Source organism: Cupressus sempervirens, chromosome 11, assembly GCF_028749045.1.
Source record: "Cupressus sempervirens isolate cs-2001-9-10 chromosome 11, ASM2874904v1, whole genome shotgun sequence".
NCBI classification, from domain to species: Eukaryota; Viridiplantae; Streptophyta; class Pinopsida; order Cupressales; family Cupressaceae; genus Cupressus; species Cupressus sempervirens.
Genome location: NC_143128.1, coordinates 226,211,154 through 226,227,231, shown reverse-complemented (window position 1 = coordinate 226,227,231; position 16,078 = coordinate 226,211,154). Strand labels below are relative to the sequence as shown.

General features: G+C 33.1%; 1 protein-coding gene and 1 pseudogene across 6 annotated transcripts; one reads left to right on the top strand and one right to left on the bottom strand.

Annotated features, from left to right (window-relative positions):
- Positions 1-3,793: 3,793 nt before the first annotated feature.
- LOC149528981 (uncharacterized) lies at positions 3,794-15,847 on the top strand. 6 transcript variants are annotated; one of them, XM_089809763.1, is made up of 8 exons: positions 3,794-3,916; positions 4,037-4,124; positions 10,800-10,826; positions 11,203-11,244; positions 14,769-14,846; positions 14,969-15,061; positions 15,367-15,388; positions 15,543-15,847. In XM_089809763.1, exons 2-8 carry the CDS (start codon positions 4,040-4,042, stop codon positions 15,598-15,600), a joined length of 405 nt encoding a protein of 134 aa, XP_089665889.1. In that variant the 5' UTR covers positions 3,794-3,916; positions 4,037-4,039; the 3' UTR covers positions 15,601-15,847. The 6 variants fall into 6 exon arrangements, with proteins under 6 accessions (XP_089665889.1, XP_089665886.1, XP_089665885.1 ...); XM_089809760.1 differs by lacking the exon at positions 15,367-15,388; XM_089809759.1 differs by lacking the exon at positions 15,367-15,388 and having other exon boundaries at positions 10,800-10,844.
- Positions 4,209-5,856, bottom strand: LOC149528982 (anaphase-promoting complex subunit 8 pseudogene; annotated as a pseudogene).
- Positions 15,848-16,078: the final 231 nt, after the last annotated feature.

Here is a 16,078-nt window from a genome sequence, read left to right as displayed (position 1 = left end):
GATAAAAGGGTAATACAGATTAAGCAACAACAATGTCCAACATCAAGAAATAGTAAAGACCATGCAAGGTAGAGTTTACATAAAAGTCAGCAATGGAACAAAGTTTGAGACAAAATGATTATCAACCCAACTAGGAAGAAATATTTAAATTTTGTCGAGGTTGTTATAGAACATTTAATACCTACAGAGGTTGTTATAGAATGTTTACATGTTGTGGATCATATATCCCTATGTTCTATGTTCAACGATCAAGATGAAGTGGCATAACATGGAATCATCGAGAGAACTCTTTATGAAACTCTTTAAATAGTGATGCTCTTAATCTAGATCGTAAGCATGTGAAGTAAGAAAAATGGTAGAGAGGTGTATGCATGCAAACAAGAAGTAAGAGAAGGGTCATGTTATCATCTAATAAAGCAAGTGACCTAGTCATGGCAGTCAATTAAAAGGGAAAGAAAAGTATGTCAGATTAGAGGAGAGGATCATTTAGCAAGGAGAAGACTCGAAATCAACTTAAAGAGAAAATTGAGAGTCAGGTACTAAATCAGTGTTTACAAACTTGAGTCGGGTTACCTCTCTTAATAGAGCGGTCTTAATGGATATTTGTAAATCTCCTAACAAATTCCTTACTTTGTTGTGTGTTAAATCCTCTAATTAGGTGAGACCTAGCAAACAAATTTACCATACAAGCATACACAAATTCCCATGACTAGATTGGTAATTTAGTTCTAGTTTTTCACTTGTGACTTCCATGACGTTCTTATGAACATGATTATTTTGTAATATTTGTGCTCCCAACACATAGTTTGTGTGCTTTGAAAACATTCTATCAATAATAATAATAAACCACATAACTACAAAAGAAAATATCACAACTCACACTAACAACAATTTCTTTACATATTGAGAAATAGACTTTAAATTCATTTTTATACCATATTGAATTCGACCAAGTAGGCTTACCTTCCCAATATTTCCAATCATAACACCCTTCAGTTCAAAAACCCAGGCCTTAACTTTTGTAGGCACACTGATCTCTTCTAGATGATCCACACAATATTGCATATATTCCTTAAATTTTGAACTGTAGAATTTGATACAATCATATTCATAATTGATTGCATAGTTTAAATGGATTTTTTTTTATTACATATATTATATATGAATTAATATCTATAAAATGCACCCTTCAAAAACAAAGTACGAGATTAAAATTTTAGTAAGAACCATGAAAAGAGAAACATACTTCAGTACACGCATAAAGTCTTGTTTCCCTAGAACTCACAAATTGTCACATAACATTTTTATTTGCAAAATAATTAAGAAAAGAAAATGAAAATTCTCCATCAAACTATTTGTGTCTATCAATCAAAGAAAACAAAAATATCCCTCACATTCAAAACAAGCAATTAAAATAGGTTTATCTGAATAAATGAACTACCTCGTCAGTTGTCAATGAATGTTCCTTGATGGATGAGTGTGATGGATCCTCAAATGAAATGGAAGTAATTGAGCCAAGAACTTTCGAAGGTTTTTCCAGCCATAGTCTAAAGCAAGTCTAGTCTTCTGTGTTGTTGATATTCCTTCATATTTACAATCACAATGAAGGCATGGATAACCACAATAATGAAGGCATGGATAACCACATGATTGTTACATGCATTCAAAATTCTTTGAATCCTATACCTTGGATTAGCTCTATGCACGATTCCCTTAGCATCAAATCAATGAAGGACTTGTTACAAACTTCCTTTAAAGAATCAATCATTCACAAATGACCTTTCCTTGCCTTACCAAACAAACGAGGACTCATGGCTCTATGGGGCCCCCTACAATTTTATCAAGGGCAAAATTCTCTCAAAAAGGGCACCCCTTAGAATAGTAGGGAACAAAGTGAGATGAGGACCTGGCAGGCTACGAGGAAAAGAAAGTCTATTGAGTTCCAAGTCCAGTACCAAATCCAGTTCACAACCAGTCCTAATGTTGTCAGCTAGTCACCAACACACTTGTAAGACAATCACTAACACACTTGTAAGATAGTCACTTAAAGCACACTATCCTTATGCTTATTCACCCCTGATGCATTGAGAAATATTTTAAATTATTCTAAGATTCTATTCAAGATCTCTAGGTCCTTCCCACACATATCATACCCCTTTGATCCATCAAAGTCCTGGATAGACCTCTACATAGGGAATCATAACTTTTGAACAATACATTATCTCCTTAATTGTGCCCTTGAGATTCTTTCAAACTTTTTTTATGTCTAATATATCCAAAATTTAGGTCAATCCAATAGTTGGTTTTCACTAGTACATTTTGGCAAATATGTGACTATGTGACTAGAAAATTTAGTCACAGTACTGAATTATTTAGTCATGTGACTAAAATTGATCACATTCTACTATTTCTTTGCAATTTACAACTGCATGTGACTAAATAATTGATTAATTTGGTCACTTGGTAAAATCACAAGTTTAACCAATTAAAAATGACTAAATAAACTACCACATAATTGACTAACTAGTTAGTCACTAATAACCAATCACCCAATCCAAAATTACTACATAAATTATTATTATTCATTTATAATTATAACATTTGTTTATATAATCACAAACTAATATATAAATTATGAGTCCTATCACTAGTCATGACTGTTCATCAATAGGCTTATTATGTGAGAAGCTCCACATCTGTCTCGTGCTAAAAAATTGACTTTGAGGCAATTTGATCAGAATTCATTGATAAATTATACCATTAATTTAGAGATATAACTATAATCATAATCAAAAGGAATAGTTGATATATTCAAACAAAATTTTAATTACATTTTATTGTCACAAGTTACATTTTGAATATTTCCTTTACATAATAGGGCTAACTGTAGACGTAAAATTGAGGATAGTTAATGTAGTTAACAAGGTTGTTCTAGATTATTAAAGCAAGGCACTAGTTGGTTTGAATATTATATCATTTTATATAGGTCTAGTTAATTAAATATGTACAATATATGAATGAAGAGTTGTTTGAATAATATAACTAGAAAGTTTGGAAGTTTTGAACCCAAAACAATGTTGCAAGGACTAGTAGACCTAGAACTATTATTTGAAGTAAATAATAAGTATTGTTATTGTGTATATTTCTGGATTCAAGCATGTCAAATTTTTCAATTAGTATTATGAAGGTATATATGCATATAATTTGTAACAGACTGTATTTAAAAGCTTAAAATATTTTAGATCAATTTAATATTCTCTTAAAAATATATGTTATTATTTTAAATATCTTAAAATTGAAATTAAAATTATTTTAATTATCCTATATTAGAATTAAATGCAAAATTATGTGAGAACTAATTGTAAACATCACCTAAAATAGATTATATATTTTTGTATATTCTAATTATTCAAAAAATTTAAAACAAATAATAAAAAATAGAAATAAATAAATTAAAAATCAAAATTAAAAGAACAATTTTAATTTATGATATGAATATCAGGATTTAACTGTGTGATTTTGAGTCAAACTCATTGACCCATGTTTCATGAGTAGTGATTCAACATGAATCCATCTCTCATGAGAATAAATGGAACACTTAGCACTCATTGGATCTAGGTGATGCTCATATTCATATCATAATATTCATATCATAATTTGACTTGCTGTAGAAATTATCTCCTACTTATCGAAAAAATTTAATTTATTGAGTAATTTTTGATAGCAGGTTGATCACGGAAACTTTGGGTGGGTATAAAATATAATTCAAAATCTAATCTGACATTTGGCTCCAAAATTGTTCGCGCGCTAAATATGGTAGACACCAAACTGGGTGTGGTTGGTCGAGCTAATTGTGCTTTCCACCCTTACCTCTTCCATAAACCGCTGCCATTGTTAGATTTGGATTTGATGAAAGGTAAAGAACCGACTTTATTGCCCTAGTTCAAGAAACACAAAACCTGATCCTTTAAGTGCGCTAGCACTAAAATTATTTCTTTATCACTGTAATAATGATAATCTCTTTGGGGTTTTACAGGTTATGCTCCTCTGCCCGGTAACAAGAATAACAAAGATAAAATTGCATTCAATCACATTGGATAAGGGTCTGTTCAACGCATTTCCAGGTATAAAGAAAATCACTTTTCCCTATTTTATTCAAAGTATTTTCAAGGTACAATAGTGCTTCAATCATTTTTAGGCAAATAATCCTATCCATTTTCTATTCTGTTAAGATTCATTTTGTAATATAATGTAGCTTCATCATGACACCCTAGATGTCTGTTTCTTAAATCCTGAATATAATACTTCATGGCTTGATCAAGTATTTGCAATTTCTCATTATCATACAAATTATAAATATCAATCCACAAGCAAGCATCATCAGGACCCAAAAAAGTTGCTTTCTGTTGATAATAAAGAGCATAGTTGAGCATGGATTAAATTTCATAGTTTTTTCCCTAAATCACATCACATAATAGTCCATTGGATTTATATAAACAACTCATTATAAGCATCAACAACAACTGGAGTATTTTCTATCTCAACATATTCTTGCCCCATAAGTGCCCATGCTGAAAGGTAGTTCTTTTGATAAGTATGAGATAATTTTCACATCACATCAGATTGTGATATTGCTGTCAAGATTTTTAACTATGTAGTTTTTGAGTCAAACTCATTGACCCATATTTCATGAGCAGTAATTCAATATGAATCTGTCTCTCATGAGAATAAATGGAACACTTAGCACTCATTAGATCTAGGTGATTAGATCTAGGTGATGGTCACATAGGTGAAGCACAGGGACTTCATGGGAGGTTACTGATCCTAGTGCTACTCCAGCTCAAGTGCGGTCAACTATGAAATCTCCTCAAGGTAGTTCTTTTTCATCTTTATTGTCCCCGTGAAATACAAAACAACCTTTTCATGCTGACCTTTGAGACTACAATAATTTCAAATTATAAAATAGGAGTTAGGCCTATATGTTTCAGTTAAAAATACTTTATGTGCTAGGTGACTCAGAGAAGCAAAATATTCTTTTACATATTATATGTTTGTAAAAATATCCATGCTGTCAATATGACAGGCATTATACTTGAGCATATCCATCTATAAGCTTTCATCGCTCTCATAATCACTTGAATTATAAAATATTGATGCAATATGACCTGAAATATACTCACTGAAAAGAAATATTCCTGTAACATCATATATTTTTCGAAACTTTCAATAATTTTGTGGAGTTCCAAGTAAGAACTTACAAGAAAAAAGTTTTTTCATCCAATAATCTTTCAACTCAAGACTGTTTAGGATACTAATATCTGTACATAAAGCCTATAGCTCAAGCCAGACACTCCAGCTCCATGTATATGCATCAAAAGATTTCACGAGAACATCACAGGCTGATTTATCCTTTCCACATTTTTGTAGCACAACGTCATACAAGTACATTCTGAATGCATCAAGAGTGTCATTACTCTAAGTACTAGTTAATTTTTCTTCCAATCAAATGCCTAACCCAAATGAAAAGAAGTAGTCGAGGTTTGATATGAGGCAACCTACCAACTTAACACTCTCTTACAGGAAACTACACTTATATTTGGTAGTTAACAATAAAAAAATTCATTCAAGTGTTAATATGATTGGAATTAAATGAATTAACCCTCAAATGCCTACAATCATTCAAGAATGGAACCCTAGGTAGAGAACTTTCATGGGTCTACATTAAATGTTATATCCTTAATTTTTTAAATCAATTTTGTATACTTGAATAACATAAAATCACTAAGATACACAATTTTAAAACTCACAATAATTGGATTTGATTATAAGTGATGAATGTACACCTGTAGGAGTCATGTATGGTGAATGATATTCAAGTTTTATAGTTAGATTTAATAGTAGAAGTAGTGTAGTAGAAACAATGTAAAGGTATATATGATTTAGGAAGGTCACATGGTACTTGAGAATAGTCCATTACGTGATTGTAAAATCCTCCAATGTTGGAACAACCAAATATGATCTGGACTAATAAAAATAATAATAGTTAGGGAAGATCTTCCATCTTAAGCAATAGTGTAGATAATGAAAGTGTCAAATATTATTCAAGTGCGAGACTGAATGAGAGGTTATTGGATGAAGTGAAAGGACAAAAGGTAAATCAAAGAAAATAACCTTATTATCAACATATGTGATAATCATAAGATTAGTGTAAAATTGGTAATGCAACAACCACCCTGATGGAAGGTCTTGTGCCAAAGACTAATTGTCTTAAACCAAATCAGGTCCTTGACTTCATATCATCTTTTTTTTCAACATTTTGGAAAAACCATTTATGATCTCAGTCTTGATGTCCTTTAATCTTGGTCTTGTACTTGCTTCTTGAATCCATATTGGCAACATCTTGCTTGCACTTGAACCATCCAGTTTGTGGCCACCTTTTTCCTTTTATCTTTCACCCTTTTATAGAAATCCATACGTTAGACTTTCATATTTCAGATCAGAGTCACAACATAGTGATTAATGATGAATTTACTTCAAGATGACAACCTCCTAATGAATTGACTTTATTGCCCAATAGTCAAGGTGCCTCTACTGTTTATGCTCAAAATCTAATGCAACATTTTGAATAACATACTAAATGAGCCCACTCTATTATCCAATTATAGAATCTGAGCCCTAAGAGTTTTAATCAACATGTAATGAAAACAAAAGATACCAAGAATATAGATTTTCACAATGCCTTTGCCCCCCGATTTCATCTAACTGACATTTTCAGCAGTTATGTAAAAATTTATGCTGAAATATTATGTGTATCACTTGAAACCACAAAAATCTGTGCAAAAATAGTTTGCATACCCCTTGAAACAACAAAAAATTGTTCAAAATCTCCATCAATTATGTCCTTAGAACACTGTAACCCTTGTTACATTTGAGCAGCACAATTTGTGGCACCAATCTCTTTGGGATGACTTCCTTTCAGCACTAAGCTGCAACATAAATGCAATCCCCTAGCCTATCTAAATCAACACATCCATTATGTAATGTCCCTTGCTATATCTGCCCTAATTTTGTCTTTGAATCATAAATTCCATTGACTAAGGATTGTAAGATGGATCTATTTATAATTGAATACCTTGATTTTCTTTTAACAAGATAACTCTTTCCAAAGGAATCACTAATAATCTTTGTTCTTTTCATCCATTTTCTTAACCTCTTATTTCCATATGAACTATAGCTAATTAGTACTCTATCTCCTCTATAATGAAAAAGTGATATTTTGTGTTCAGAAATAGTTATATTATGATTTGGTTTTCTCTCCATCCAATGTTATTCTTCTTTCTTCCTTATTGCTCATGATTCACATTTTGAATGGATATACAAATGTTAATCTATCCCTTTATCTACATGTCCAACTTGTTCACTACTCTATAACAAGATTCCTTATTCCGTTATATTAAATCCAAGTTGCATATATGTATCCTGATCTATCCATTCCAAGATGTGTAAAGCTTTCTTATTGCCAAGTCACCTCAGACTAGATTTGAATTAATTGTTGATTAGATTCATATCTGTTGACTTGTTGTTTAGCAGTTGATTGACCATTCATTGGCAACGGGTCTTAGATTCATGGGATGTCTTTGGTTATCACTTTGCACTGATATCATTGTGATATTAACTGAGTAAGACCACCAGATTTAGGTAACTGTGACTTCCCTTTTCCCATATCGAAGCCTTTGATCACTGTACTTATCCAATTGTTATCATCAAATCTCTACTTGCTGAATGTATACACTATTCAGTTCTCTTCCGTCAATTATATACTGTTCAATATCTGCTAATCTCTGTCACGTCTTCTATTTCTGGGTCTTCACTGTAAATCGTGCCCTCTTGAATATTCTTGTCATTGCTAATGAGTGTATCCTATTATTGACTTCCCATGTGTAATTCGTTAACATTTCTCCATCTTTGTCAATGTCCTGTTACGCCTCTTAGACTCCATACGCAGGTCTTGGAAATGATTGTAATCTACACCAAAACAACGCTTTTCTCATATCTCTTCCTAATTGCTATTGCTTGGAAATTTGCATTGTTGTCTTTGCTTAATGTCCATCTGCATACAAACAAAAATATTGCTACAACTTGCACGAGAGGAAAACTTAACATTGCAGACAAAATGAAATTCCACCACTATAGCATAAACACGCTGCTATGTTAAAAATACAATATACAATTGTGATATTGCTATCAGGATTTAACTTTGTAGTTTTTTGAGTCAAACTCATTGACCCATGTTTCATGAGTAGTGATTCACATGAATCCATATCTCATGAGAATAAATGGAGCACTTAACACTCATTAGATCTAGGTAATGTTAACAAAGGTGAAGCCTCGGGATTTCCTAGGAGGTCAACCATCCCAGTACTACTCCATCTTGAGCGCGCTTAACTACGGAGTTTCCTCCATGGTTAAACCCACCTTTCTTGCAACCCTATTTACAAAACCTTCACCAAGTGTTGTGCCTTATGAACCATTCATTAGAAATCACCTGAAGCTCATCAACTAATAAGATAAGAAGACACAATCTATCAAGATAGAGAATGTTAAGTCCTTTAACAATATACAAGATAGAGAAGAAGATTTAATCTGTCATCCTGTAAAGGGAGTAGGTACTGTGTTCCAAATTTCTTTTGGTGTCAAAGAATGTTTTATTCACGTCAGTGGTGTTGCAACTTGAAAATGTGATTTTTCTTTATCAAGATGATATGTATAACCTGGCATATTTTGGATTCTCTTCAGCCGATGTTCTCTAGTGTCAATCCTCAGATTCAATAAATGTAGTTTTCCAATAGGATCTACATGAAACAAGGCCTTTAACTCAACTATTAGGATGTAAACACACTGTATTTCATTTTCCTAAACCTGCTGGGAAACATGTATTGAATGGCAAGAAAGTGTCAGTTAACAGTCACAGGGAAGGGTTTAGACAGTCATAGGGAAGGATTTAGATAGTCACAATGATGATAAAGAGGCTTTGTCCACAGTTAAAGGGTGTGTTGAAAATGAAAGTCATTCAAGGATGAGGGAAACAATGTCCTTAAGATGGTGGATGTATTGGTTAAGGAAAGAATTCCCAAGGAGGTCGATCAACACAAAGAGTTGCAGAGAATCAGTCGGACTGTTATAGGGAACAATCACAAGTTAATTTTGTTTTCTTTGATTAAGAAGTTGTATTTGATGACTTGGATATGCATGAAGGTGTGGGGAAAGTTAAAGAAGAGTTTAGGAATTGTCTAAGTGCATGGGTGGAAGGCAATACAAGGATCAAGAGGTATTAAGTGGTTGCCTTATTGTTGACTGTCACTAAAATAGTGAGTAGGTTGTACTGGTCAAGAAGCAAAGTGAGGTGAGTTGTGCATGTCTTAGTCAGCCAATATAGAGTACAAGTGTCCTCCATGGTGAAAAGGAGTTTCATGTCAAGTGTAAGGGTCTATCCAAGCAAGAATCTAGTAATAAGAGAATTAAAAAGGGTCATGTGTGGACAGTCATGAGAAAGTGTATGCAATCAGTGTTTCAAGGTGTTATGAGATTAGGGATTGAACTTGTAATCAAAACCAAAAGGAGTGTTTGATTTGTCTAGGGAGAGACCATAAGTTGATAGTGTGTGTCTAAAATTTAGGATTTGGGGTTAGAATCCAAAAGTGTATTGTGGACTGTCATGCTGAAAATATTAAGACAGTGAGAGTCCTTATCTGGCTGGTGACCCAAGGTAAGGTCATTTGTGATTGGTTGATGGTTGTGGGGAGTATGTAAGAAGTTCTCCATTAATGGGATATCAGGGGAACCATGTAGAGAGTTGTTTCAAGTGCTAGGATCTGAAGAGTATTGAATGTAAGTAAAGGCTATGTATGTTGTTGAGCAGATTAAGTTATATTGTGAAGACACTCACAAAAGTAGAAGAATGATCAATACAGGATCAAGGATGGATGGTGAGTTATTGATAAGATGTGGAGCCTAGTGGAAGGAGAGTATTACTTGACCATTAAGAGGTCCTGAGGTCTTGAGACTATGGTTATGGGTCTAGGATGATCCAATTAAAGGAGACAATAGGTGTTGTTATAAAACAAATTAAGGAAGAGATAGTTTCATATTGGAGATTTATTCTGATCTACTAGCCTCTACATAAAAAATGATTCCACTTCATTTTGAATATAATTTAAAGGTCTTTCATGATCAATAATGACATGTTGATCTATTTATTTAAAATTGTCATAAAACTCTCCAATTTAAGGGGCTAAGAGAAGATATATTGGTAACTCTAGAAATTTTGAAATCCTAGAACAGAAAATGGATGCCCTAGATAGGCTGTCTTGTGAGTATTCATTGTTAGTGATAGTTTATTGTAATATTTTGATTAACTATTGATACGTATGGAGGTACCTAAGGGTTCATGAGACTGAATTAGTACATAATGAGTTTGAAAATTCTCTCTATTATTTCTTGGCAATAAATTTGAGTTGCTTTAAATCTCTGATTTATAGAAATAGTATCCAAAATGTCACAGGCAATGACAGTTACAGTGAGGGGGTTTTACTTTTATTAAGTTCAGAGACATCTCAGTTTGTATTCAATTACAATGCTATATAATTTTTGTTCTAATTTATCTTATCAATCCTGGATAAGCAAGGAATAATGTTGACGAGAAGCATTTATCCTAGTTGAGGAGTAAGTGTCTCTCTTAATGATTAGACAATCTTGATTCTATTGTTGATCACTAATGAAATGATATAATCTACTTGCAGGCAAGAGGGAACCCATCTTGGAAGAAGGCACGTTATTTCTTAATGGTAGTCTTGAAGTTCAAAACTTTCAGTTGCAATGTGATAATGACTCTCTGTGATAACTATTTAGGCAACAAGATAATTTATGATAGATGGTTGTATTTTATCCATATTTTTGTAATTCCCATTAAAGACTATGCATATTATTTCAGGTCATGTTTGGGGTGTTTTTTTAATATAAGTAAGGTCTAATTTTCCTTAAAATATTCCTTAATATATTCTAGACATATATTACATTAATTTGTAGGTATTTTCCTTAGGTAAGTATTTGGAGCTGGGGTTGTTTATTCAAAGGTACTTTTTCTGAAATGAAAGGATTCATAGTTTTCTAACTCTTATAATCAGGTATTTTTTGCATTTGCAGCTAGCTGTGCTCTGGAGATTCTGAATTATACTGGTGTTAATGGTAAGCCTCAACCTTTATCCCGTCTTCAAGTTTTGCTAAGATTGAAGCTTTCTGTGTCATCGATCTGATACCACTTGTGCTTTTTCTCTGGACACTTGACAATAATGAAGAGCTGTTGACATTTGGGGCTCGTTTAGTCAACAAAACTCAGTGAATTTAGCTCACAACCAAAATTATGGAGATTAAATATTAGTAATAGTCATGCCAGATGTTATGTGGGTTGGGTGATCATCACAGTTTCTGGAAATATATGTTGTAGAGTCAGTAAAATCTAGTAAAACCATGTGTGTGAGATCGTGCATTGTCTGCTCAATAGTAACTATACAAAAAATTTCTATATATACTAAATTGGCAATAAAAATGATCGAGTCCTATCCTGTCATATCTAAATTTCTCTAACTTTAACAAAATTATGGATTACTTGTTTCCCCTAGTCTGAGCAAATGAAGCCACAAAATTTATTTTTAAGTAATTGACTAGTTTTCTTTATCAAAAGGGTTTAGTAGAAGGGATATGATTAGGGATTCTCCATAATTAGAAAGATGAAATTGGGTTTCAGAATGTGGGAGTCAGAGTCTGAAACCCAGGAAGAGAAGGGGTTCAGTAATTGTGTTGTGAATCCTCTCAAGCACAAGATGAAGGCTGAAGCATTTGAGCGGAGAGGTCGATCCTGGTATTTGCTTCAAATCCTCTATTTAGTCTACACTAGCTGTGAATAAAATAGTTGAATTAGCAACCACATTTATGGTTACCTTTTCTATGTAAACAATAAGTTAATCAGATATGATTCTCAACAGTACTGCCCATAAAACTCTCAAAATGATTCTCGTTCAGTGCAAGAATTGAAAGGTTGGTTTCTTGCCTAGTTTAGAAATCACATAATTCTGATAGGGAAAAAAATTCAAGATGTTAGCAACCATTTGTGCCAGAACTGCAAATGAATGAATGTTGTAGATGGACCAATACTGTTGCAAAAGTTGTGAATATGCCTCATCCTTGTAAGTTTTTTTATTAGTTAACATTATATTCAGCATGTTGTAATTTTCCTAATCATATTTTTAAATGACATGTTAAATTGGATGGACTCAATGGGACTGAAATGATGATTAGATTAGATTAGATATTGGAACATGATTTTTCCTGATCTTCATCACCTTGTGCAAGATTTCTGCTTCTAAATTTTTACCTCTTTATATTCTGAAGGAGAATGTGTATGACATCTCAAGAATATATACACATGTTTTTTATTTATCTTAGTAAAACTAGGTGGATATAGATGTTCACCAATGATATAATTTGTGACGGTCAAGTGATGGGGAGGATACAAGGATTCAAAATCACCAACTAGACACAAGGTCATATTTCACCTTTGCTTTTTAACAACAACAACTGAAAGAGTTCTTAAGAGTAAAAATTACTCCTTGAAAATGAAATGAATCCCAAGTGTCCTACCAAATTTTCTATGGAACAAGCCTTCAAATGAGATCAGAAAACTAGATCCACTTGGTATCACAAACTTGTTAGAAAACCCCCAAGAAAACTAGTTCATGATCTTCCTTACTATTTGATTATTATAATATTTGAGACAACTCTCTCTCTCAATGAAGTGAGTTCAAGGACGCACAATAAGACTGATCACAAATTTGAAATAATTGAAACTCATAACACATTCAAAAGACACCTTATTGCCTGTCTATTACTCTATCTGATTCTCACCTTTAAGTTGCCCACTGGTTTTTATACTGTCTAATCACAGTGGGAAATGAATACGCATTCACTCTTGGAAAACACATTATAAATGAACACTTTTTGCTATTATTGTTCCATGCACTGACACTTGAAAGAAGACATGGTAAATTCTCACAAGAAACACCAACTTCACATAGCCAGCCCCTTTAGAAGTAACTTCTTACCTCTTTACACTTCTCAGCCCGTTCATTACATCTAGATATGGTAACTGTGGAAGCAGCAACATGAAAACTCAACTAGCATCTTCCAGTAATATACCATGGGAAGACACACAGACATCAAGAATATGAGTATATTCTTTGCAGGTCTGAAGCTGTGATTTTCAAGTTGTGTGATTAACCAGGATAAAAGCATTTTCTATATATGAGAAACTTGACTATTACAGACTAGCTACCAAATGCACATTTGTTAGAGCAGTGATTCTGAAATTTTTCCACAAAGCCCCAATACTAGAAAAAAAATGAGCAGGCCACAGAACTATAAGCAAGATGATCAATACTCACTTGTGTCCAGTAGAATGGGAAAATTTGGTTTCTGAAATTCCTGAAGCAGTTTTTTGCAGTCAGCTGTACAGATAATGAATAATCCAAACAAAACATTATGAATGAGGATCCATTTGGTCACAATTGAAGCACAATGCGTCACCAATTAACTTATCTTCATCAAACACCATGCATTAGCGAGATCGATAAACATCAACAATCACAATTCACCCTCAATTCAGATTTAGACGCTCTTCTAAACTATTTGAGCTATTCAAAATTTGAAAGATGAAGTCCTACTAGCCATTTTTGTCCAGCCAGTGGGGATGCCACATTACTTGTACTAGCACACCTAGAATGTTTCTGAGCTGCTTCACTGCCAGTTTGTTGTGAGCCAAATGAAGCCCTTTTATCAGTCACCAGTGAAAAAGGTTGTGGTATAGTGTAATTTTGCCTTGTAGATCCAGGGCTAATTTTCTTATGAAGTAGACTCTGTGATGTAGCCAATGCGACTTCAACTTTCTCATCCGCCCTGCTTCCTTTATTTGTAAATGCTAAAACTCTATTCTTAACACTCTGTATTGAACTCTTTGTTGTTATGACTGAACTCTTTGGAATCCTTGAATTTTGGTTCTGACAAGACATATTGCCACTCTTTCCAACTAAACTATTGCCAGTTTTCAAAGATCTGGATTGTGTCAAACGTTGGTAGGATGGCATCTTGTTTCGCTGTATAAAAGTGGTGAACAAATAAAAACATTATTTAAAATTTTAGCTAACAAGGTTTAAGGATTTCCTCTTATATCATTAAATTCATCACAATTCTGCAAACATTTATATGCACTGTATACCTTGTCAATAACTAAATTATTCTCCTTTTTCACATTGGATACATACTACTTGTCACCAATTACTTTAGAATTCTCTTGCTGTTCATTCTGTGATTCTCCATTTGCATGGCCACTGGATTCTACAGCCTTTGCTTCTTTAGTTTTTGAATTCTCTTCAGATTCAAAACACTCTTCAAACATTTCTCCTTTTATTTCTTTATTTGCATCAAAACCCAAGTTCTGCTTCCCAAGATTGCTTTTATTTCTTTATTTGTGTCGAAAACTTGTTCTGTCTTCAATATTGATTTTTCTAATCACTGTTAAATGTGTATGATAGATTGAAAAAATTCAATTAAGATTTTCAATGGGAATCCCAAGGCACATTGTGAGGCAACAGTAGTTTCTTATTTATGGATTGACATAATTGTGAAAAATCCATAACTCTCTTCATCTTCTCCAACAGGCTATCAAGGATGTGCAAGGATGCTTGCATCCTCTTGTTTCTCGGATTTTGCCTTGTATTGGCCCTATATTGGCGAATGTGAGTTAAATGCTTATAACATTAATGTCATGCTACAGTTAAGTGAATTTACATTGCAATTTTTGAGCATATTGCTTAGAGATGCTTTATTTTTAACAAGATAGTGTGGCTTGCTCTTGTAGTTTACCATGGCATTATATTGTTTGAGACAGCCACAACATTAGCCAATAGGATTGGTTGCTGGCACATTGGATCTTCTTACCATGTTGTTGAAGGTTGTTACCTTTTATGAACCAAATTTCCAGTTTATTTTGGATTACAGTTTTATTCTGTCCCACTTCTTGAAACAACTCAACATGTTTAAGTGATTCATCATTTTTTTTGGATAACCATGTATTACTCACATCAACATGTCGCACACACATCCTCAAAGTTTTCCATGTGTTTTCAGTCGATCTGTGGGCAGTATGTTTATTATTTTCAATACTTGCACCATTAACTTTTAAATTTTTATTTGACTATTTTTTGCCCTTCCACATGATGTTTGTTTCTCTTCTGTTGTTTCAATAATTCTTCAAAGTGATGATCATAGTCAGTTGCAGGTGAGGACTCAATGGGCTTTTTACCAGCTTATTTTTGTGAACTTTCTAATATGATTTTATTTTTGAATTCATGCCTATTCAGGTTTTCTTTTTTGACCCTCATTTTAATTCTTGTGAGATTTGTTGGTTTTGTTGTTATTCCAAAATGAGACAGAATGCCTGGCTGCTTTTTTATTATGGGGAAAAGATGCATTGTTGACTTGGGCTGGTGATAGAAGCATTACCATGAAGATGCTTCTTGATGCAACTGCAAGGTGGTGGCATACTTGACTCTTAAGAAAAATGTGTCATGATGTGGATTATTACTGATTATAGTACATGTCTGATCAAAACAGAAAAAAAAGATTCAATGGCTTTTGTAAGATAAAGTTGAATTCAGTTCTCTGTGTCAAAGATACAGTGACACGTTCATCTGTCTTTGTTTTGTTTTAAGAATTGAAAATGCTATTCTTGTTCGTATGTGTATAGTGTATGTTAGTTGTGCAAATAACTGGACGTATTGTTCGTGCACATTACCATATGCCAATGCATTTAAATCTATAACTATTTAGATTTTTTTATATTTTAGCTTAGACATGAATATTTATGTGAATGGGAATAATTATCTGTATTTGTTTCATATGTACTTATCTTTTCTAGGTTGTCTTGGGTTTTACTGTTTTCTCTCGATCCCCTTGTTAGGATCTTCCA

What these genes read in the sequence shown, in the direction of transcription:
- LOC149528981 (XM_089809759.1), top strand. Translation starts at nt 4,040, where the DNA reads ATGCTCCTCTGCCCGGTAACAAGAATAACAAAGATAAAATTGCATTCA. An exon ending in GAATTATACTGGTGTTAATG is followed by an intron (nt 11,245 to 14,768) that starts GTAAGCCTCAAC and finishes CTTCTCCAACAG; the next exon opens with GCTATCAAGGATGTGCAAGG. An exon ending in TTCTTACCATGTTGTTGAAG is followed by an intron (nt 15,062 to 15,542) that starts GTTGTTACCTTT and finishes AAAATGAGACAG; the next exon opens with AATGCCTGGCTGCTTTTTTA.